This window comes from Tripterygium wilfordii, chromosome 17 (assembly GCF_013401445.1).
Source record: "Tripterygium wilfordii isolate XIE 37 chromosome 17, ASM1340144v1, whole genome shotgun sequence".
NCBI lineage: Eukaryota > Viridiplantae > Streptophyta > Magnoliopsida > Celastrales > Celastraceae > Tripterygium > Tripterygium wilfordii.
This window is the reverse complement of record NC_052248.1, coordinates 8,966,752-8,991,498: the sequence shown is the minus strand read 5'-3', so window position 1 is coordinate 8,991,498 and position 24,747 is coordinate 8,966,752. Positions and strand designations below refer to the sequence as shown.

Below are 24,747 nucleotides of genomic sequence, written 5' to 3'. Positions count from 1 at the left end.
GTGAATCGGTCGGTTTGGTTGGTTATTTTACATTGGAACACCCAGGCCAAAATTTCTATTTTTTTAGATATAGAAAATCAATAACCAACGGTCACATTTATCTTGACATGAAAACCGCCTAATGATTTTCGATTATTATGGTTGGTTTTTCGATTTTTGGGTCAAACATTTAGGCTTGATACGCTAACTTAGTATACTAGCTAAATATGTAAAAAATTAAATAGTCATTTGGCCCATGGCCATAAGGCATAAATAGTGTCACCTAATAGACATCCAATAGCCATAACCCAATGAAGCAAAGAAAGATTGAAAGACTAATGTCCAAAAAGGATTTATATTTTCAATATTTATAAATATATAATTTCGATCGGTTTGTCTTGATAAATAAAAAGCTGACCAAATTTTCGGGTTTTTTTTTTAACTTAGCATAACCAATCGGTTCAATTTTCACTTATATGTATTATATGAACCACCCAATCTATGCCTCCTTCAACGGCTTCCCAAGATCTGCAACCTTGGAAGTAGTGAACTGTTCGCCCAACTAGGACTCTAACACTCGCTCACTGTGAGAAACACGAAATCATCCTTCGAGGATGGTAATTCGGGATCCAATTGGAGAAAGGATAAGGAGTTCGTGCTTTTAGAGGTGTGGGTTGGCAAATTTCTGCAATTGGGGAGGAGTTTGAGGTCGGAGGACAGGGTGGAGGTGGTGGAAAGTAACAGAAGTTCAATGTAAAAGGGGAAGTATAGAAAGGAGAAACCGAAAATGGAGCAAATGGGAAATGTCAATTTTGCCTTGTCATTATATTTTTTTTTTTAAAAATCCCACATGACAAATGTCACTCCACATTAGCATAAAAAGTTGACTTTGTGTGACACATAGACAGTTTGACTATCCCACATTGGGAAAATTTGTCCGAATGACCAATTTGAAACATTTTAAACAATGATGTGCAAATTGAAACACTAATTATCTTTCGGTGTGCAAAAGTGATATTAACCCTGTATTTTACCCATGTATTTAATGTATATATTTGTACATATCAGAATCCTCATGAACCCCATTGATCGTACTTAAAGCAGGAAAGCCAAAGGATTTTTAATAGCAACATATTCAACTCCTGCTTGCATGGGTTAAAACCCTAAAACTACCAAAAAAGAAAAGAAAGAAGAAATTTCGTCCCAAGATCTTCTCGCAAGCCAATTCCCAGCCCTCACTAAGTTGAGCTCTACTGATCTAGCTCTAACTAATTAAACTCTTCCCTTGTCATAAATTTCTGTGAATGGAGGAAATATCTCTTATAGCAGGTTATGAAACTGAATGGTCTCTGACACGAGATAATAAGATCGAAACTTGCTCAGTCGCAAGATCTAGTCTATCCTTTGACTTAGCAGACTCAGTGACAAGGGTCGATACCAAGCTCTGCAAGAGTTGGATTCTTTCTCCGTGACCAGTTGGAGAACTTTGAAGAAGCTTGACAGCGGGGTTGCTTATCCTGCGCCAACGAAGGGGAAGATACCTCTCTGGTATCTGGAAGCAATTTCCTGTCGAAAGAATGCGAAGGGCATGCCTACAGAGAATTCCAGAGAACTCAAAGTGATGGCAGCTACAACTTATCATGCCTTCCCGTGGAACCCAGTAAACTTTCCGACCTCCATCAATTTTTGTATGGTGCCTAACAAGGAAACCATCTTCCATCTGGAATGACGCATAATGGGCCGCCGAAACGAGTTGTTCTTGGAGCTTAGAGAAGGCAAATGGAGTGAGGACTGAAGCAGCATGGGATTCCATAGGAGCCCCGGTTTTCAGACAAATGTTCTGGACATTCTGCTGCATCGTTTGTTGTTCTGCAGCTTGATCTTTAAAATCAACAGCGACAGCTACCTGATTTTTTGCAAAGCTATGTCAGCAAGAGAATATTTTTCAACAACTTCCAAGGGATAAAAAGAAAGGTAAAAATTCATATTAGACTGTAGATAATTTTTCAATAATCAATGGATCATTGTCGAATTTCAGCATAAGTGCATCCACTTACATGACAACGTGTGTAAACAAAATAATAAGAAGAAAGCTCGCTGGTCAAAGGGCATGAGGATTCATCTATATAGAGTAAGAAGTAATTCGAAAAGCACAGGTTGCAAAGGTTTTTCTTTTGTTATATATAATAACTTATGAAGAGAGATAAGAAATGGTAGCCATCCCAAAGTTACAAGCATAGTTCAACTTTTTACAGTCAGTAACGTATAAAAAAGAAATATTTCCTATCCCATCTGGAAGAATTGTTTAAATGTTGACAGAGTCTAAGCCTAAATTATGTATCCCCAAACCCTAAACAAATACTGGAACTGAAGAGGATCCAGACCAAGCAGTTCCTCCTTTTTTGCTCTCTCTATAGAGTACAATCTTTAATAATAATTCTCAAAAAAAAAAGCATGTTTTAAACATTGATACTTGTTTTACAATAAATATACACCTTCTGGTAGTATAATTTCAGCCAAATTAACTCAAAAGATAACCGGCTGAGATGCTACCAGCTTTGAAGGGAATCTTGTCTTCTGATTGGGTATCGTCCAATGTGTAAAGATACACATTACATAAACCCAGATAAGGCGTCAGTTCAAATAAAATGAAGCTAGCATCATACTTTCTTAGGATTGTCCATATATATAAAACCATTCTTTGTTTTTATAAATGGCAGAGAATTAAGAGTAAATTGATCAATTTAAAGAGAACATTAACTCTGTACTGGACAAGTTTTTCCTTCTGACTATTAGATTTTTTAGAATATATAACTTTGGTCAGGTAAAATCCATTCAAAAGCTAACCAAGAATGGAGTCATGAATATCCGAGATCTAAAAACTAGCTGAATATTTATTACTGCACCAAAATGCCAAACCTCATGTTAGCACATTTTGTGCCTGCAATGACCAATCATGCACAAAAAAATATATATTGAGCAAATGATATAAAAAAGTTCAAATTGATATGAAAGCAATTGCAAAGGAGAAAGACCATACTTGTTCCACAAAGTGAGCAAGTCGGGTTTGAGCACTCAAAAACCGTTGGATGAAAGCATTTATTGACTTGGAATGGCCAGCGGAGGTGAGTCCAGCAAAGAAATGGCTTCTCAGGTAAGGTAATGCCCAGAGATTTCGTAAGGTAGACAGGTTGATGATGTGCCTGTTCGTTTTCAGCCCAAAAGAATCGATCATGTCCCTCCATCCTAGTTCAAAATCCTCAATTGACTCTAGATTATAGAGTCGAAAGAACTCAGCCTTCCACTCATTATATCGTTCTCCCAAAACAGCATTAAACCAGGATGGGAATTTTGCCACAATCATCCATATGCAAAGTGCATGTTCTGTCGTTGGCATTTCCATGGCTATAGCTTCTTTAAGACACATATTCTGGTCAGTTAATATTGTTTGTGGAGCTTTCCCATTCATGAATCCAAGGAATGCCTTACAGAAAATAGACAAGAGCAACAATAAATTTCGGAACACCAGAAATTTTCAAGTAGGATATGTGTGAAGACACAGGCCAAGTTTATCAAATTATCAACAAAGAAGCCATAATATCAGCAAGCAGCTTATTCGCATTAATTCAAAACTCAACTGAAATTATACAAGTTAACCACCACAATATTCGTCGTAAAACATCTGATGTAATCCCCAACCATTATAACACTCTAACATAAATTTATATGAACTTGCGTTAGGGTAGTAGAAAATATGAAGAGAGGGTGTCTTTTTGGTATGACAGATGATCGAGCACAAACTCTCTGATAGCACAATTTAATACTTTGTATGGTCTTGCCAGAAATAGAGATTCTATGGTGGATGGAAATTATGCCATGGTGATGGCACTTGGAATTGGAATGCCGTTTTCACAAAATATTCCATGGTTGGGACATGGGAACCAGAAGAGGTGAATAGTTTTTTGACATCTAACTACAAAACCAAACTGAAGTTTCACTTGGAAGACTACATAGATTGGCAACAAAAGATATGAGGCGACCTCAGTAGAAATCTATTACAATACTCTTTGGGATTGAAGCAGCAGATAAAAGGAGCTTTCCATGGCAATCATTTAGCCTGAGGTTCTACCAAGGAGGGTTTTTTAATGTGGAAAGCATCATGGGGAAGATTTATCATATTTGATAAACTGCAGACAAGCGCAACAACTCAATCCAACAGATGGTCACTTCAAGAAAAGGACGTAGAATCTGACCCTTTATTGAGAGTGGGCTAGGACCATGAGGAACATTGCTTGGCTTGAAGTTGTGGAACATCGCTTGGGTTGCAACTAAGACAGTGGATGCGAGCTCAAGGCTTGGATATATGACAGAAAATCTGAAGGACAGAAATGGTAGAAGCCATCCCTATTGTTCTGTCGGATAATTTGGAGAGGAAGAAACAAAAAGGGTGTTTGATGTGGAGGAATCACCACCAAAGTTTTAAAGGATAGATGCATCAACAAACATTGTATTTGGTTTCGTGGCAACACAATTGTAAATAAATGTATTTTTTTTATTACCATAGCAATCATGCTTCCCATCTATTTTAATTGGCTTTCATCCCATTGCTGCTGTTCCAATAAAGAACCTATACACTCAACAAATAAATAAGTACAAATAGAGAATTTTATTGCATTCATCAAACCATATTCTGCCAGCTGCCCTAGTTTGTTTAGCTACTTGGTGATACAGTTCTCAGACCAGTTTTGTACCAGGTCCCAATCATTTTGCTTTTGACCTTACCAAGCTAAAATAAAAAGGTGGCAACATGAGAAATGCAAGGCATATTGATTGAAGAAAGGATTTCTCTTTGTTACCTTTAATGCCCACGATAACGATCTCACATTTTCATCTCGGAGAAGCACACAACCAAAGAAGCAAGGCATGCCATAATTATTTATTCCAACCCATATCCCTAGTGGCATGTCAAATGCAGTCAAGCGATGTGTTGTATCAAATACCACTGCATCTCCAAATATCTCATATGACTGGATTGATGATGCATATGACCATGCAATATTTTCCAACCTGTTATTTGAATCAAGGGAGTACTCGAATTTGAAATTGGGATCTTTCTCCTTAATGTTTCTGCACATCCGTAACAAGTCTATGCTCTCATCCTCTGCATCCAATTTCCTGAATGACTGGAGCAAGTTCCTCACATCCTTCTCAGTGAATGGTAGATACCCTGGTTCCACACACTTCTCAAGCTCCATGAGTCTCATCATCTGCTGCACTGAAATTCCCGTCTTGGCAAACATAAGAATCCGGCTCTTGTCTGCATCTGATATGGTTCTATAAGCAGGAAGGAAACGAACTTGGTTCGGTTCTAGAAGTTCATGATTGTGGTGGTTAGCAAACCCCGTCACCCGCCATTCTGTTGCTCCTAATTCAGTGGTCTTGCTGATTCTCATGTATGCCTGACATCCACACCGGGAAGATTTTCGGTTTCTCTGAGGTTTGCTATCATTTGAAGTTTTGACGGGTGTGTTACCAGCTCGGTGGCAGACAAAGTATCGTCTGGTAAGTCCTTTTCCAACCCCATCTTTTCCTTCAGTCCGGTGACGACGAATTGAAAAGCCACAATGCTTGGCAAATTCACTGTAGAATTCATAAGCTGCATCATGAGTAGCAAACCTTTGTCCAATATAGGGAATTGGATCATTACAAGTCTCCAATGAGAGTCTTGTATCAGATGGTGATTCCTCTGCGCTACTGCTGGTATCATCCAAGGACAAAGATGGTTGGTCTGAGGGATCATCGTAACTCACCAACATCTCTTGAGACATCTTGTTTTGCTTTTCATTGAAGTCAATCTAAGACCAACCTGTGTCCAATACCCAAAAAAAATCAATGGAACACCTACAGTTCGGAGCCAATCGAAATAACAATAACATAATCCACAGACATATATCGGGAATTCTTAAATTCAATGGATGTTTATCAAAGAAATAACCGAATTATGAAATCTGTATAAAGCTATGGAGTGTTGAAGAATAAGATAAGATACATACCTGTGTTGGATCTGTGAGTGGGACTGCAAGTGTTCTTCTGGATGGTGTGATTTTAGGGTTAGAAATTAGAATTCCTCAACGAGAAAGCGGGAGGAAGGAGAAGAAATTCCCTTTCGACCTTAGATATTCAGAGACCCAAAACGACAAATAAATTCGCGTTTGGAAGGTGAAACTGAGTTTCATATAACAATGTTTTGAAAACTGGACCGGCTGGTTGGACTGGTCCAAACAGTGACGTGGCCTGCCTCCCTTTGGACCGGTGGTTTTTATCTAAACCGGTCAATTCTACAATTGAACCGATTGATATAAAGAGTCAAATCACTAAGGTAACTCAATCAATCACTTCCATTGAAAAAAGCAATTTACATCCCAACCTTTTTCCCAATCTTTCAAAACAAGCAAACCATTGTGAAACTTCAAGTGGGGGTTGAGTGGGGCATGAGTAAGAAAATTCTATCACTATCTTAAGGAGTGGACGAATAGTTGACAAAATCATAACTCTTAAGAATGGTGTAGAGAAAGAAATTTTGAGAAAAATGACTGATGTTGTTGAGAATGGAAGAAAAGATGAAAAATCAAGTGAAGAGAAGGTAGAAGAATCTATGAGTAGTGATTCCGTCCGAACAAGCCAATCTACCTTCTAGACGGATGCTAGCAGTTCCCTTGAGAACGTAGTTGATAAATTGCAACCCGTCCGGATGTGTGAAATAGGGCGCTTGGGCGAGAATTTGACAGACATAGGCCGTTTTGGACAGAAAAGAAAAGAGAGAGAATGAAGGAAGTCAATCAATTGAGGGTAATTTAAACCCTAGAAAAGAGTTGGAATATGTCCCTAAGCCACCCTTTCCCCAAAGGCTAGAAAAGAACACCAACAAGGCATTGAATTTGGAGATGTTTGAGCTTTTTAAACAAGTTGAGATCAATATACCTCTCCTAGATGCCATTAAGCAAATACCTTTATATGCCAAGTTTCTTAAAGTATTATGTATAGTGAAAAGGAAATTGAATGTGAAGGAGAAGGCCTTTCTAGCGGAGTAAGCAAGCTCCATAATCAAAAACAACAGTCCTCCTAAGTACAAACACCCCCGTTGCCCCAACATCTCATGTGTCATAGGGAACCATAGGTAGAACAATCATTGTTAGACTTAGGAGCTAGTGCTAATCTCTTACCGTACACAGTTTATCAACAATTAGGGTTAGGAGAATTGAAACCCACTAAAATCACCTTGCTACTAGAGGATAGATCAATTAAGGTACCTAGGGGTATTGTTGAGGATGTTCTAGTTCTAGTAGACAAATTCGACTTTTTCGTGGATTTCATAGTGTTAGATACTCAACCACGCCCTAACTTTAGTACTTTTATTTTGGTCATCTTAAGTAGACCCTTCCAAGTAACTTCTAATATTTTGATTAATTGTAGGAATGGGGTGATGCAACTGTCCTCTATGAATATGACCATGGAGATGAACATTTTTAATGTGTCAAACCAAGTGGGTGAGTTTGAGGATATTCGGAAAGTAGACTTCATCCAAAATCATGTTGAGGAAAATGTGGAGATAAAACTTACAAATGATCCGATTGAAGGTCTGCTAGCATTGGGCGAGAAAGATAGTTGAGCTTCGTTTGCAAAAGAGGAAATTAAGGATTTAGAGCCTTCTAACTTAAGGTTGGATCATCTCAATTGCATCCACCAAGGCCGAAAAGGAAGCCTCTAGTAGGTGGGAAGAAAAAGTCTCCTAAGTGCCACTTCTCACCAAAAGTCATTGAAAAAGTTAAAAAAGTTTGGCAACCAAAATCACCGTTGCAATTTATTTTCGGGAGACTTGTAGATAAAGAAGACCGAACCTTTAGTAGTTGGCCATGTTCATCAACATCGGAGTAGTGACATTGACAAGTTACGACAAGGGGAGATATTGAAGGTGAATGGCCAATGCTTGATACCATTCTTCGATGACTTTATGATGTTGCCAACTCTCGGTGTGAAAAAAAATTAAAAAAAAAAAAATAAATGGTGAAGTGTCCGGACACCCCAACTAGGTGTCCGAACACCTCGAGCAATTTTTGAACAGTTTTACACTCTGTCTCATTTTCTTCACAAAGTGTCCGGACACCCTTTGGAGCCGTCCGGACACCTATCGGGAAACTGGGTTTTTAAAAGACTTGAATGGGCAAAATTTGGACTTATTCTCATTTCTTTGACAGAAGAAAGGCCGAGAGAGAGAGAAATAGAGAGAGAGTGATGATTTTGAAGGAGATCAAGGAGAAGAAAGGTTGAATCAAGGGTTTGGAACTTGTATAAGCTTGGCTTTCAAGATTTCTTCAAGATTGAGGTGAGATTTCCATGGTTTTGAAACTATGGTTTATGGGTTTGGGTTGATTTCGTGGAATTGGAGGTTTGGTGGGTAAATGTTTGTTGTTTAATCAAAGTTTATGTATATTGATGCTAGATTTGAGCTTGGATTGAAGTGTGGAGATAGGAGGAGAAGGGATTGAGCAAGGGTTTGAAGAATTTAGTAAGGTAAGTGTCTTATTGTGAATGTATGTGTTGAAACTGATATTGTTGGAAGGGAAGTGATTGTAAATGTTATGAATTAGGTTATTTGAACTTGGAGAAGTGGTTGCTAGAGTTGTGGTGAGGTTTTTGCTCAAACGAGGTAGAGATTTTCTTAACCCTTAATCTCAAACCACAATTGGCTACCCGAATTGTGTTAAATTCATTAGTTTCCGCCTTTTTGTTCAAGGGAAAACAAGCCCTGGTTTGTATGTTATTGTGAACTCAAATTGCTATGTTGTGTGTTTAATGTTGAATGCATTACCCGTGGACACTCGATCATCTATCGAGTAGTCAATACTCTTGATCACATGTTTTAATGAATTTGCGCGTAAATAAATTTTAGTTGCATAACATTCATGTGTGATGTTGCATTTGTTGCATGGTGGAAGTGGGGAATTGGATTTTGGTACGTACGTCAACGTGTACTAGTGGTTCCGGTATTTGGCTCTAGTGACACGGTTGATGGTACTTGTGAACATGAACTAGTGGTTCCGGTGAATTGGCTCTAGTGGCATGGTATGGAATAATTGTGAGAGCATGTGCTAGTGGTTCCGATTAATTGGCTCTAGTGACATGGCTCGGTTGGATGTACCGATTGCATTTGTGTGATGACATGACATATTGTTGCATTGCTTTATTTCTTATGACATTTCGGCCGTATTCCTTGTTTTAGACTTCTGTTCGATATCCCTACTGAGCCTCCTGCTCGCCGTTTTATTTTTCCTCTCCTCAGGTGATATAGGTACTAGCGCTAGTGCTTCGACTACGGATAAGCGGGGAGGAGCGTGACGCGGATGGCCTGGACTTGTGATGGTTTGGTTGGTGTGGTGTTTATGTGGTGATGCTTAATTGGTCTTTTGTTTAATATGTACTAAGATACATATGAGTACGTACTGTTATGGATAGTTTTGGCCTGAGGCCTTAGTATGTGTATGAATATGAATTTGTTGATGGTTATGGCCTGAGGCCCTGAATGATTAGTTTGGTGGTATGGAAATTGGTTGGTTTTAAATTGCTATGTTTTATGCAGGAGGCATTCTCCGATACATAGGGAAGTGCTGCCGAATTTTTATTTAAAATTGTGTTGGTATAATTGTGAGTAATGGTATTTGAGTCTTGATTTTTAGGTGGCGGCACGTGAGTGCACACACGTGTTGCCAATAAGTCACGTTCTTGGGACGGGGCGTGACAAATTGGTATTGAAGCCAGGTTGGCTCTGTGTAGGACCTAAGGGTTGGGTCCAGGGTGGTTATTTGTGTGAGTATTGGTGTGTTTTGATGTGTGAATGTTGTGTATCGTACGTCCAGGCCACGTCATGACCTCCGCTGATCCGGTATGTATTCTAATCCCGTAAATCCTCGTATGTTTGATGATATTGAACGTTGGTTATTTATGTTGTGGTTGTAGATGGACACGCGTAGGAATGTTCGTTCCCTCGGGTCCCTGGATCAGGGGCGTGGATGAGGGCGTGGACGCGAGGGTGTTAGGACCTGTGGTGGTAGGTGGGGCGGAGGCCGAGGATGAGGAGTCGGGCGAGGTCGCGGTGAACAAAATGCACCCGCTACGGCGATAGTCCTTGAGTTACCTAGGTGGAGTAGGGTACAACAACGAGGACGGCGCACTGCCATGAGGAATTTTGAGGAGGCAGAGAATCCTGCAGTGAATGTGACAAGTGGAGAGGGAGTGGTTCCTGAGGCTACACCTACTCAGACACAAACTTTAACAACCACTCAGATGGCCTCGATGTTTGAGGCTTAAGTGCAAGTGATGAAAGAGATGTCGGAGATGATGAAGAACGTTACACATGTAATTTAGGCACGAACGGGATTGGGTACTCACGGTGGGGTGGAGGGTCAGACCTCGGTGGAGGCTGACAGAATTCAGGACAGATAAGTGAGGTGGATCGACTTCACAAATTGGAGCCTCCAAAATTTCATGGTGATACCGATGTGGCAAAAGCTCACACTTGGATCCGAGAGATGACTAGACGTCTGAATACCTTAGGCATTCCGGATGAGAGACGGGGAATGATAGCCTCGTACTTCCTGAAGGACAAGGCTTATGATTGATGACTAGACGTCTGGATACCTTAGGCATCATTTGAGAGATTATTTCTGCAGCATTTTGTGCCAAACTCTTATCTCACAGAGAAGGCAAAGGAGTTCTTGACTTTGTTACAGAAACCGGATGTGTCAGTGGCAGACTGTAGTTACAAGTTTGAGGAGCTATATGAATTTGGAAAGATGTATGCCCCGGATGAGGAGAGCAAGGCAAAGAGATTCAGGCAAGGTTTGATGCCAAATGTAGGTGCACCGCTGGCTAGTATGAAGATTGTTACCTATGATGATATGAAAGAGGAGGCTTTGCAGCAAGAGCAGATCAATAAAGATTCAAAGAAATATTGGGATACTGTTGGCGATCGATCCTTGAGTGGTGGTACTGGAGGGGCTTTTAGAGGACAGAGGCAAGGGTGGCCTAGATTTCACAGAACCGGGCAGGACAGAGCAGTGGAGGGCAGAGGTCCCAGGGAGGTAGAGGATCACAACAGGGACCGAGGGTTTGTTTTCGATGTGGACAGACGGGTCATGTTAGGCACCAGTGCACTACTTCCGGACCTGCATGTTTTGAGTGTGGCAAGATAGGCCATATGCGGGCAGATTGTCCTCAGAGGAGGAGAGATAAACAACAGAGATCTGGGGTTTCATCGGCAGCTTCAGTACCTACTACCCCTCGTGCACCGTCGGTTTCCTCAGGTGCCTCTATTGGAAGAGGATGATCACAGACCAGGACACAGCAGCAGTAGTCACAGATTCAGCCTGCATTGACTCAGGGGAGAGTATTTGCCTTAGGGCACTAGACAGGGTCTGAGCATCCGAACTTCATTGGAGGTACTTTTCTTGTTTCAAATTGTTTAGTGAGAGTATTGTTTGATTCTGGTGCGACTGCATCTTTCATTACTGCATCCTTGGCAAAGTCTATAGAATTAGAAGTGTCCCCAATAACACGAATGTTTGCGGTGACTTCCCCATTTGGGTACACTACTTCACTTGAAGGGATAGTGGAAGGAGTTGTGTGTAGATTTGGTGAAATAGAATTGACGATGGATTTATATGTCCTCGATTTTAGAGACTTCGATGTAATTCTGGGTGTAGACTGGTTGACAAAACATAGAGCTATTATTTATTTTTGGATGCGTAAAATTACGTTGAATGTACCGGGAGGTGGGGTGATTAAATTACAAGGGTCTAAGGGAGTGCCATGCTCGCACTTCCTGGAAAATCATGCATATGCGGATTGTCTTGTAGCAAGCTTGACCACTTCGGCACCGAGTGGCGATATGGCTAAGCCGATACCGGTGGTTGAGGAATTTATGGATGTATTTCCGGAGGACTTGCCGGGGATACCACCAAGGAGAGAGATAGAGTTTACTATTGAGTTGGTTTCGGACACCAAACCAATTTCCATTGCTCCTTATCGAATGGCACCGACGGAGTTGAGGGAACTGGAGACTCAGTTGAAGGATTTGGAGTCAAAGGGGTTTATTAGATCGAGCGTCTCTCCGTGGGGTGCTCCAATGTTGTTTGTGAAAAAGAAAGATGGAACTTTGAGAATGCGTATTGATTATCGGCAACTCAATCGGGTTACGATGAAGAATAAATAGCCACTGCCTAGAATCAATAATTTGTTTGCTCAATTACGAGGTGCAAGACACTTTTCTAAGATTGACTTGAGATCTGGTTACCATCAATTGAGGATTAGGGAGTCAGATGTGCAGAAGACGGCTTTCTGAACACGGTATGGGTATTATGAGTTCCTTGTTATGCCTTTTGGACTCACTAATGCACCTGCGGTGTTTATGGATTTAATGCAGCGTGTACTCCGACCATTCTTGGACCGTTTGTGGTGGTATTCATTGATGATATATTGGTATATTCACCCACGATCCAGGACCATGAGTTGCATTTGTGGGCAGTGTTACAAACGTTACGGGAGTATGAATTGTATGCAAAACTGAGCAAGTGTGAATTCTGGACGACGGAGGTGAAGTTTCTTGGACATGTTATCACACAGGAGGGCATTGCGGTGGATACGTCCAAAGTGGAGTCAGTGTTGAAGTGGGAAAGGCCGAAAAATATTACTAAAATTCGGAGTTTTCTTGGCTTGGCAGGATACTACCGACGATTCATTTGTGACTTTTCGTGTATTGCTGCACCAATGACGCAGCTTACACGGAAAGAAACACCGTTTGTATGGTCCGAGGAGTGCGAGAAGGCATTTGAAGAGTTGAAGCGGAGACTTACATCTCCACCAGTATTAGTTGTTCCGGAGAGGAATGTGGGATACCAAGTCTATTGTGATGCTTCTAAAGTAGGCTTGGGATGTGTTTTAATGCAACAGGAGAGGGTGGTGGAGTATGGTTCACGGTTGTTGAAACAGCATGAACGAAATTATCCGGTTCATGACTTCGAATTGGCGGCAGTGGTATTTGCACTTAAACAGTGGAGATATTACTTGTATGGAGAGAGGTTTGAGGTGTTCTCTGATCACAAGAGCCTCAAATATCTCCACACAAAAGGAGTTGAATCAGAGACAGCGAAGGTGGATGGAATATCTGGAGGATTATGATTTTTCGTTGAATTATCACCCGGGAAAGGTGAATGTGGTGGCCGATGCTTTGAGTAGAAAGAATACTATTGCTGCAATTTCTATGCAGGAGTGGGAGTTTGTAGAGTTGATAAATTCGTTTGGGTTGGAATTGCAAGAATGAGAGGAAAGGTTGTATTTGGGATGCGTTTCTGTTCGGCTAGCATTGATTCAAAAGGTGTTAGATGCACAAATTGGAGATGCAACATTTGATGTGATTGAGGAGGAGTCCGGATGGATTAGAGGCGAAGATGGTGGTGTGAGATTTGAGGGTAGATTGGTGGTGCCAAATGATGAAGAATTACGTGAGGAAATTCTGCGGGAGGCACACCGTTCCTGGTTTTCCATGCATCCAGGGGGTAATAAGATGTATCAAGATTTGAAGCGTCAATTTTGGTGGCGTGGAATGAAAGTTGATATGGGTAAATATGTTGCTAGGTGCCTCACTTGTCAACAGGTGAAGGCGGAACACCAACGACATGCGGGGTTGTTACAACCGCTTCCGGTTGCTCAATGGAAATGGGAGAATATCACAATGGATTTTGTGACAGCACTACCATTGACACCGAAGAGGAAGGACACTATTTGGGTGATTGTGGATCGGATGACAAAGTCGGCACATTTTCTTCCAATTAACAAGATCGACTCACTTGAATCATTGAGTAGATTGTATGTGTGGGAAATTGTGAGGTTGCATGGAGTTCCGTTGAGTATTGTGTCGGATAGAGATCCGCGATTCATGGGACGTTTTTGGGAGAGTTTGCAAGAAGCGTTAGGTACCAAGTTGACTATGTCTACTTCGTTTCATCCGGAGACCGATGGACAAAGTGAGAGAACGATTCAAATACTAGAAGATATGTTGCGGGCGTGTGTTATGGATTTTGGTAGGAGTTGGGAGGATTATTTACGTTTGGCCGAGTTTGTTTACAACAACTCGTACCAAAGTAGTATCGGAATGGCGCCTTTTGAGGCTTTGTATGGAAGGCCATGTCGATCACCTTTGTGTTGGGCGGAAGTTGGAGAGAAAGTGTTGTCCGGGCTTGAATTTGTGAAGGAGGCCAAACTCAAGGTAGAGGAGATTAAGAAGAGGTTGCTTAAGGCCTAAAGCTGACAAAAATCCTATGCGGATAGAAGAAGGAGACCATTGGAGTTCTTGGTGGGCGATAAAGTGTTCTCAAAAGTGAGCCCTAGGAGAGGAGTGCAACGCTTTAGCAAACAAGGTAAGTTGACACCAAGATATGTTGGGCCTTTTGAGATCCTGAAGCGAGTTGGGGAAGTGGCATACCGATTGGCATTGCCGCTAAAATTGTCAAATGTGCATAATGTGTTTCATGTTTTGACACTTCGGAAATATGAACCGGACCCTTCACATGTGTTGGATTGGGAGACATTGACGGTGGAAGATGACGGAACCTATTTTGTGCAACCGATGAGAATTCTAGATAGGCAAGATAAAGTTGCGAGGTCAAGAACAATACCATTGGTAAAGGTGTTGTGGTTGCATCATGGAACCGAGGAAGCAACTTGGGAGTCGGAATCCAAAATGAAGAAAAAGTATCCACATCTATTCGACTTCTCAGGTAAGATTTAAATTTCGAGGACGAAATTTATTTAAGGGGGAAAGGATGTGAAAACCCAAAAAAAAAAATGGTGAAGTGTCCGGACACCCCAACTAGGTGTCCGGACACCCCAACTAGGTGTCCGGACACCTCGAGCAATTTTTTAACATTTTTACACTCTGTCTCATTTTCTTCACAAAGTGTCTGGACACCCTTTGGAGCCGTCCGGACACCTATCGGGAAACTAGGTTTTTAAAAGACTTGAATGGGTAAAATTTGGACTTGTTCTCGTTTCTTTGACAGAAGAAAGGCCGAGAGAGAGAGAAATAGAGAGAGAGTGATGATTTTGAAGGAGATCAAGGAGAAGAAAGGTTGAATCAAGGGTTTGGAACTTGTATAAGCTTGGCTTTCAAGATTTCTTCAAGATTGAGGTAAGATTTCCATGGTTTTGAAACTATGGTTTATGGGCTTGGGTTGATTTCGTGGAATTGGAGGTTTGGGGGGTAAAAGTTTGTTGTTTAATCAAAGTTTATGTATATTGATGCTATATTTGAGCTTGGATTGAAGTGTGGAGATAGGAGGAGAAGGGATTGAGCAAGGGTTTGAAGAATTTACTGAGGTAAGTGTCTTATTGTGAATATATGTGTTGAAATTGATATTGTTGGAAGGGAAGTGATTGTAAATGTTATGAATTTGGTTATTTGAACTTGGAGAAGTGGTTGCTAGAGTTGTGGTGAGGTTTTTGCTCAAACGAGGTAGGGATTTTCTTAACCCTTAATCTCAAACCACAATTGGCTACCCGAATTGTGTTAAATTCATTAGTTTCCGCCTTTTTGTTCAAGGGGAAACAAACCTTGGTTTGTATGTTATTGTGAACTCAAATTGCTATGTTGTGTGTTTAATGTTGAATGCATTACCCGTGGACACTCGATCATCTATCGAGTAGTCAATACTCTTGATCACATGTTTTAATGAATTTGCGCGCAAATAAATTTTAGTTGCATAACATTCATGTGTGATGTTGCATTTGTTGCATGGTGGAAGTGGGGAATTGGATTTTGGTACGTATGTCAACGTGTACTAGTGGTTCCGGTATTTGGCTCTAGTGACACGGTTGATGGTACTTGTGAACATGAACTAGTGGTTCCGGTGAATTGGCTCTAGTGGCATGGTATGAAATAATTGTGAGAGCATGTGCTAGTGGTTCCGGTTAATTGGCTCTAGCGACATGGCTCGGTTGGATGTACCGATTGCATTTGTGTGATGACATAACATATTGTTGCATTGCTTTATTTCTTATGACATTTCGGCCTTATTCCTTGTTTTAGACTTCTGTTCGATATCCCTACTGAGCCTCCTGCTCACCGTTTTATTTTTCCCCTCCTCAGGTGATATAGGTACTAGCGCTAGTGCTCCGACTACGAATCAGCGGGGAGGATCGTGACGCTGATGGCCTGGACTTGTGATGGTTTCTTTGGTGTGGTGTTTATGTGGTGATGCTTAATTGGTCTTTTGTTTAAATATGTATTAAGATACATATGAGTACGTATTGTTATGGATAGTTTTGGCCTGAGGCCTTAGTATGTCTATGAATATGGATTTGTTGATGGTAATGGCCTGAGACCCTGGATGATTAGTTTGGTGGTATGGAAATTGGTTGGTTTTAAATTGCTATGTTTTATGCAGGAGGCATTCTCCGATATACGGGGAAGTGCTGCCGAGTTTTTATTTAAAATTGTATTGGTATAATTGTGAGTAATGGTATTTGAGTCTTGATTTTTAGGTGGCGGCACGTGGGTGCACACACGCGTTGCCAATAAGTCACGTTCCTAGGACGGGGTGTGACACTCGGGGCCTCAAGGATCTCACTCCTCCTTAGTATCATAGTCAGTTAACTCTTGTACATAGGTGTGTGATGAGTTTTGCTTTTCAATTTTTGTGTGCTCACAATCCGTTCCACAATTTTATTTTTCTAGTGCATTAATCTTTAGGCATTAGGGACAATGCCTCATACAAGTTGGATGTGGGGAATGGGGATTGTGAAATGATTATGTGTTATGTAGTGTTTTCTTATCTTATTTTGGTGTGTTTCGTTGGAAAAAACTAAAAAAATTTGCAAAAAAAATTATATGTCATATCATGCTTGGATATTTGTGGTTAGTATCACCTCTTTTCGGATATGTTTCATTTTTCACGATTCCAACTACTTTTGAAGAGTTCTGTAAGATTTTGTACCTCTTATTCGGGTGTTCTATACTTCATTGTTTCATACATATATGCTAGTTTGACCTTAGGAAAAGGTATGGTAGATGACTAAGGGATCCATAACCTTTTAGAACTTCAATTCTCATTCTTGATCGAATTTGTAAGTGTAAAGTAGATTCTTTGATTTCTTTTGACAAATCAATGCTTGTGATTGAAGGGGATAACTTTAATTAATATTTTTTAGGATGATTGAGGCCTATTTCGATATCACATGTGTAATTGAGCGAGTACCTTGGTTTTGAAACACTTGCGTGATTGAGTTATGTTCCATTTTTCTTAAAAATCGCTATTACCCTACTCTTTCTTTGAGCCATTCGCTATTGATATATTCTGGAATTTGGGTGATTTTTAATGTGTATCATGAGTATTCTTTGAGCGTGTTCTTTCAATAGCTTTGATACGCTACAATTGATTATTGAGAAGTGTGACTTTTAGATATTTATCTTTTGCTTGTGAATCTAGAATCCAATGAATCACTAGGAGAGTGTTTTTGAGCTTAAATGTCTTGTTTTTCTTGAAAAATGTAAAAAAAAGCCTTGTGTGAGCTGTTTAATCGGGAAATTTTCCCGCCTTTGTATCACAAGGTTAAGTAGGAGCTTGGAATTGAAAACGAGTTAGTGTTGCTTCTCAATGGTATGAAAAAGGATTACTCAAAAGCAATGGTTGGTTGAATTTAAAAAAATAAAAAAAGTTTGGATAGGGCAGTATGCTATCTGGAAGGACATATCAGAAGAGAAAAGAATATTGCAGAAAAATAAAAGAAAAAAGAGGAGAGATACAGCAATGCTTAGTCTTAATGTGTTCAAAGTAAGAGAAGTGATGTGTTTACATGTGAGTGTGTGAAAAATGATAACGGAATGAGATCAAAGCTCAAGTTATGTACATAACTTTGTGACATATTAACAAGATTCAAATTTTGCCTACCTTGTCCCTTAACCATGTATAACCCATTTACCTAGTGATGAGTTAGATTCGATGGTGAGCAAGAAAGTTGGTGAATGCTAACGTCACTCTTGTAGGTGATTTCCTTTCGCAAAACTATGTCCATTCTAAATTGTCTTCCATGAACTTCGGTTTTTACTCTATTGCATAGTTTTTAAACCGGATCGGCCCGCCAGTAAGATCGTGAAATCCATGAAACAGCGGACTCCGCGATTTTTTTTTTGTTGGAAAAAGACCGTTTATGCATTAACCCGTGTCAAACCGTGGGTTAACCCAAAAAACCGCGCAAATGGTGACCCGACGGGTTAAAAGAAAACCCGCATATGTTGTAAAATGACTTAAAAACAAAGAATATTTTATTTTTGTCAATGAATTTTGAGACCAAATATCTAATTTAGCTTCAATGGACACAAAATTGCCCTAATCTCCTTTGCTCGACGCCTCGACCTCTCTCTCCGCTGAGTCCACTGATAACTGATCCACTCTCCCATCTGAACTCCAGTGACCTCACGGAAGCAACCATATACCGAGTCTACTGAGTGACTACCACGGCACCACCAGGCACCAACGCCGGTCTACACTCTCAATCTCCCATGAGTCGATCTTCCTCTCGATTCTTGCTCGATCTATCCACTCTCCCGTCTCACTGAGGACTGAATTCTAGTGACCTCATGGAGGCAACCATGTACCGAGTCTACTGAGTGACCACCAGACACCAACGCCGGTCTACACTCTCAGTCTCCCATGAGCCCATCTCCCTCTTGATTGTTGTTTTGAGCTTTCTTTCTACTGAGCTTTCTACTGACTAGCCAGCCTTAAATTATTGAACTAGTTGATCGAGAATTAGTTGTATTAGTTGAATTTGTCGAATTAGTAGAATTCTTGAATTATATTCTTAAACCATGTCTTATACACTGTATTAAACTCTGTCTTCTTTGCATGTGTTATACTCTGTCTCTGTCTCTGTCTTATACTCATATAAATGACTAAATATCCTGTATATGTCATTTGGTGTTATGCTCTTTCTCATACAACTAGCTCGTCATTTTGGTCTTGCTCTTTTATTATTTATTATACGTACAGTTGGAAATTATGTCATTTGGTATTATGCTCTTTCTTATCTTATACTCTGTCTCAATCTTATATTCTTATACATTTCATATACTCTGTCATTTTGTCTTATGCTCTATATCTATCTAATACATTCTTGCAGCAACGTCTGAAATAATATGACATGTAATTCCAATCCTGAATGTTCATCCCAAACCCCAAGTGCTAGTGACAGTAACAAAAATGTAAGGGGGAAAAGTGATCCAGCATGGAGGTATTGTAAGCATGTGCAGGAAAACAATTTTGTTGGAAGACCAAAGAATATAATTATATGTATGTACTGCCTCAAAGAGATTAAAGGTGGTGGAATTAATCGTTTCAAAATCCATTTATCTGGAGTTAGTGGTCAAGGAGTTGAGAGATGCAAGAAGGTTCCTGTTGGGGTTCAAAATGAAATGTTGCAAAATGTTACATCTTACGGGAATAAAAAAGGCTATCTCATGATCGTTATGAGGATCAATATGGAGATGGTCCTACAGCTGAAGATGAAGAAGTTGAAGAAGCGATATGCAAGAGAACAAACACTGGAAAAAATGGAAGAAGACAAGCGTTGATAATCCTATAAATTCTTACTTCATATCCAGGACGACTCCTGGATCTCAACCAACCATCAAAAGTGTCTTGCAATCTCAAGAGGCAAAAGAAAAGGTGGACCTTGCCATTGTCAAGTGGATGATAGATGCATCAATTTCATTCAATGCCACTAACTCTAAACTTTATGAATTGATGATTGATGCAATAACAAGTATAGGACCAGGTTATAAAGGTCCTACTATTCATGCTGTTCGAGTTAAATTGTTGGGTAAAACTGTGGAAGAGGTGAAGATGGTAGTGAATAATTTTCTCAACATTTGGAATGTTATTGGCTGTACAATCATGTCTGACGGTTGGACAGATCAAAATAACAGAACCTTAATCAATTTCTTAGTGTAATGTCCCAAGGGAACAATCTTTTTGAAGTCCATTGATTCAGAAGCTTCTAAGACCAGTCAGTTGTTGTTCAATTGTTCAGGGAAGTTGTGCTAGATGCGGGGGTGGAAAATGTGGTACAGGTGGTCACGGATAATGCCTCAAATTATGTCATTATTGGTAGGTTACTAGAAGATGAGTTTCCAACATTATCTTGGTCTCATTGTGTAGCGCAAAGGATGAGTTGATTAGGAGGTTTCAGAGAAAGAAGAGAAGGGTCCAACCATTATTGTTAATTGTAGATTCTCAGTGGGACAGTCAATTGTACAAGAATCTCTATGCTGTTGGTTTCTAGTTGAATCCTAGTAACCAATACAACATTGAAGAGATGACAAAGCATAGAGACATAGAATCTGGTATCTTGGATGTGATTGAGAAATTCTGTTATGGAGATATGGATTTGAGTGGTAAGTTGACATCAGAGATGAGGATTTTCGTAGACGTTGAAGGAGATTTTGGGAGAAAGTCTGCCATAAATTACTGAGACAAAATGGTTCATGGTAAAGTTTATTAATCTATTACTCTTTTAAATTACTTATATTATTGATAATGTTATTAACTTTGTTCACAAATGTGCAGCTGAGTGGTGGAGATACTATGGAAATTATGCTCCTAATCTTCAAAAGTTGACTATGCGTATGCTGAACCAAACTTATAGTTCCTCAGGGTGCGAGAGGAATTGGAGTATTTTTGAGCACATCCACTCAAAAAAAAAGTAACAGGTTGGAGCATCAACGGCTAAATGATTTGGTTTATGTTCAATATAATTTGAGGCTACAACAAAGATACTCAGTTAATTTGTAATCTTTGTAGATTAATAATTCAACTATCTATTTTATATTTTTGTATCTAATTTACATGTGTGGTACGAATTATTGGAAATGTCAGAACTATGATCCAATTAATTTCGAAAATTTCACCTCCTATGGTTCATGGATCTTAGAAGAAGAACCTCCTCTATTGACCATTGAAGAAGTTCAAGCATTCAGAGAATTGGATGCATCTTCAAGCATCCAAGGCAATTGTTCTAAACTTTTAAAATACATATTATAAGTTTTTAAGATAACAATGTGGAGATAAATTTGGATGAGGCTTTCATTGGTGATGATGAGGAAGATGATGATGATATGTCACCACAACAAAACTGATTGAATGTTGAGATGAGTATCCCATTTTTCACTGAGAATATTGGTGGAGAAACTCAAGTTAATGAACAAAATAAGTAGTGCTTGGAGTTTATTTGGAACTTTGTATTTGGAATTTCAGATTTGGACTTTGTGTTTGGAACTTTTAAGTTTGGATTTGAACTTTGTGTATAAACTTTGGTCATTGTTGATTGTTTATTTGCAACTTTGTGTTTGAAATTTGGATTTTGTGTTTGGTTTATGAATTGTTTATTTGATTTGCTTATTGCTATAGAATTTAGTAAATTTTTGTAGAAAAATTAAGGTTGAATTGTACAGGTATGCTCCTCTAACTTGCTATATAGTATAATTATATATATATATATAGTATATAACTATTAAACTATAAATATTTATTATTTATTAAAAATCTGTGGTTCAACCTCCTTTATAACGGTTGAACCTCGGACCCCTTGACCCTTCAGCCTTGACGGTTCGATGTGCGGGTCGGGTTTAAAGACTATACTCTATTGTGTAGGTCATTCACCTATTACAATGTTTTTATGTTTATGTTTGTAATATAGGGTTGGCAGCTCATGAACATTAAAAGGGTCCTTAACAAGGTTATACTTGTATGAATTTGTTAAGTAAACTTGTTTAATTGCACTTATATTTTTCTTATTATAAAATTTCTTGATCATCTTTGAGGGGATTGAGATTGGTTTGTCCAACGATTTTTGCATGTATTGACTAGAGGAGAATTGAGGGATTAGCTTTATCTCTTGTTTATTTGAACTTAAGAATCTTTAGTTGTGCTTTCAAGGTAAGTGTAGATCTCTTGGTAAGTATTTGTGGGTATCGCTCAGATAAACCCTCACTAGACTACAACTTGTCCATTAGGGTGACCTAGGACTTAAAGGCTTATTACACGCATTAAATGCAACCGTGACCTAGGTGTTTGAGCCTTTTCAACTCTTATTTTTCTTCGAAAATAACATACCGACACCATTGTCGCGGCATAGTAGAAGAGGCAAGAAGAGTTTGCTTGACACTCTTCCAAGAAATAACTACTCTTGCCTGCATAAGAATATAGCCTGAAGTGGATTTCAAATCATCTGAACATCATGCAAAATCCGAGCATGTGTAACCTAAACAATTCAAGGTGCTCCATTTTCCAGTAAACGCAAATGTAATCTTTTGTTCTATGTAAATATCTCATGACATTTTTTTGTAACAACTCAATGCTACTATTCAGGATTAGAAAGATATCACTTAAGGACACACACTATATAGGCTACGTCAGGCCTAGTGCTAACTTGAGCATACATGACGCAACCAATGGCACTTGCATATGGGATATTCTCCATCGATTTTCTTTCAAAATGACCGTGATCATCTCTTCTAGATTCTAGGGTTTCTGGCTTCTCTATCATGATCATCTCTTCTGGAATCTAATAGATAGAGATGCATATACACTTTTGTTTTATGTCATTTTCATCAATAGGTTTGTGGATGTAAAAATTGGGACGATCCACACGTCATTTACTGAGACGGCTGACGCAGCGGCAAGCCTTTGTGAATCCTGTAAGAACAAAGGGAGTGGTGACCCTTCGTGGCCCGAGGACACTCCGATGCTCAAGTCAGTAATCTTATTCAGACCAAATCAATAGTCAAATGTCTTTGTTATGAGAGCATACCTGGAATGAGTGTGGTCATCCTCTTTTTATAGTGTTGTGGATTATATTTGCTGGGATTTTCATAGTCCAATTGTTCAATCTATTGAGATCTTGACATTGAGGTTGAGATCTTGACGTTGTGGTTGTGATACGAGGATCCATCTTGATCCTTCATTATGGTATGAGGATTCTTCATGATCTCTAAGTTGTCGTTAGGAAGTCTTTCCTCTTTGGATTGAATCTAGGTACTTCCTTAGATCATGCATGGTTGTTAGGCTGGTATTACGTGACTGTTGGGATTCTCACGTTCTCCTTTCCTTGGGTTGTCTCTGGGAAGTCATCCCTCTTTATGCTACCTATCATGGTAGGTAGGACATGGAGTGTCATGACAGGTAGGATCAAATTCTTCTTGATCCTGATCCTAATCCCTGATCTTTTTCACGTTTAAATGTTAGCTTGAGGAATTATTCTTGTGAGTGAGAAAGATCCTCTCCCAACCTATTTCCTAGCACACTGCTTCTTGGAAGTTGGACGTACATTTCTCTTTCTCCATCCCACGTGTCATGCTGACCTGTCATGTGTCATCTAATTTATCCACAAGGTTGTCATGCGTACTTAGTTCAGACTCCTCATTATAACCTCACTTTTCTTTCCTTCTCTTTTGCAACAGGAAGGGCAAAAGAATTTGCAAGCCATCTCAGCTAAGCTAGGCAGACTTGTGCACTCTCTCAAGTGCTCGACCATTTTCATTCACAAAAAGGAGGTTGAATACCCTATATGGTATCAATATGCATAAGATTGTAGAAGTTTTTATATGCTGGTGGTGCACCCAAAAAATAATTTTGGGGTTAGAATTTCATGACAATTTCGAGACAAATTTTACCTATAAATACCATTGATATCCCCACTTTAATGCTAAAGGACGATACTACCCTTATACTTTAGATTACAATTTTTTACTTCTTGGTAAAAGAAGGCATAATTATTTAATAATTTTTTAAATAAAAATTATTTAAAATTATTTGCACCCCAATGTAATTATGCTGGTAGTATATTTATCTTAAATTTGTATTAATATTATAAATGATTTGTTATTTATTTTACTATTTATTTCAATTTGTTACAAAGTTAAAAACATAATACCCCTGCATATAATTTGTCACGACAATTTTAACAACATATATGATACCAACAAATGTACAGTCAAACAATACCAGTATATATACTATCACTGTATATTCTAGCATATATACTACCGTCAAAATTGTCAACCAAACGGAGACATTTATCAATCATGCTAATTATATTTGATAATCATGTCATTTTAGTCTTCTTCTCGGTCCTTTGCAAATGATCAACTATTGGAACATGTACAACATATACACCTGAAATCTATTTTCTTTTTATTGTTTTATTTTGCAATCAGGGTTAACATGATGCGAGATAAGAAATTATTATTTCAGTTACTCTAAATTTTATAACCAATAGCAGAGCTTATTGTTTGGCTTCTGAAAGTTTGTGTGATCACAAAGATTGTTAATCAACAATAAGAAAATATGCAGAATAATAAGCAATAACCAAGCATAGTAATTTTTACGAGAAAACCCAAAAGGAAGAAAACCTTAAGTATATATAACGACCAATCTTTGAAACAATCCATTATATATGAAAAAGGTTATAAAGGGTAGAACTTGACTCACTCACTCTAATCCTTTGAGACACAACCCACCTTGATCTATGTTTCAACACAGTTGGAGTCTGCCTTAGCTATAGTTCACCTCAGAATCCACTAAAGATTTGTGTTGAGAAGATTTTGCTTGAAATCCACCAAACTCGAGCCAACCTTGGAGTCCACCAAGGATCTTTAGGTGA

General features: G+C 39.2%; 1 protein-coding gene and 3 long non-coding RNA genes across 5 annotated transcripts; 3 read left to right on the top strand and 1 right to left on the bottom strand.

Annotated features, from left to right (window-relative positions):
- Positions 1-983: 983 nt before the first annotated feature.
- Positions 984-6,190, bottom strand: LOC119982659 (protein FAR1-RELATED SEQUENCE 11-like). The gene is made up of 4 exons (XM_038826142.1): positions 6,033-6,190; positions 4,836-5,845; positions 3,020-3,463; positions 984-1,885 (listed from the first exon to the last, which is right to left on the bottom strand). The coding sequence occupies exons 2-4, from the start codon at positions 5,805-5,807 to the stop codon at positions 1,310-1,312; spliced, it is 1,992 nt and encodes a 663-aa protein (XP_038682070.1). The 5' UTR covers positions 5,808-5,845; positions 6,033-6,190; the 3' UTR covers positions 984-1,309.
- Positions 6,191-8,204: 2,014 nt separating this feature from the next.
- Positions 8,205-10,030, top strand: LOC119981695. 2 transcript variants are annotated; one of them, XR_005464224.1, is made up of 4 exons: positions 8,205-8,362; positions 8,480-8,550; positions 8,628-8,686; positions 9,994-10,030. It is a non-coding gene; the product is annotated as an uncharacterized LOC119981695 (long non-coding RNA). The 2 variants fall into 2 exon arrangements; XR_005464225.1 differs by lacking the exon at positions 9,994-10,030 and adding an exon at positions 9,320-9,446.
- Positions 10,031-18,396: 8,366 nt separating this feature from the next.
- LOC119982125 lies at positions 18,397-20,780 on the top strand. Its single transcript, XR_005464278.1, has 2 exons — positions 18,397-20,575; positions 20,655-20,780. It is a non-coding gene; the product is annotated as an uncharacterized LOC119982125 (long non-coding RNA).
- Positions 20,781-20,950: 170 nt separating this feature from the next.
- LOC119982126 lies at positions 20,951-23,902 on the top strand. The gene is made up of 2 exons (XR_005464279.1): positions 20,951-22,838; positions 23,546-23,902. It is a non-coding gene; the product is annotated as an uncharacterized LOC119982126 (long non-coding RNA).
- The last annotated feature ends 845 nt before the right edge of the window (positions 23,903-24,747 follow it).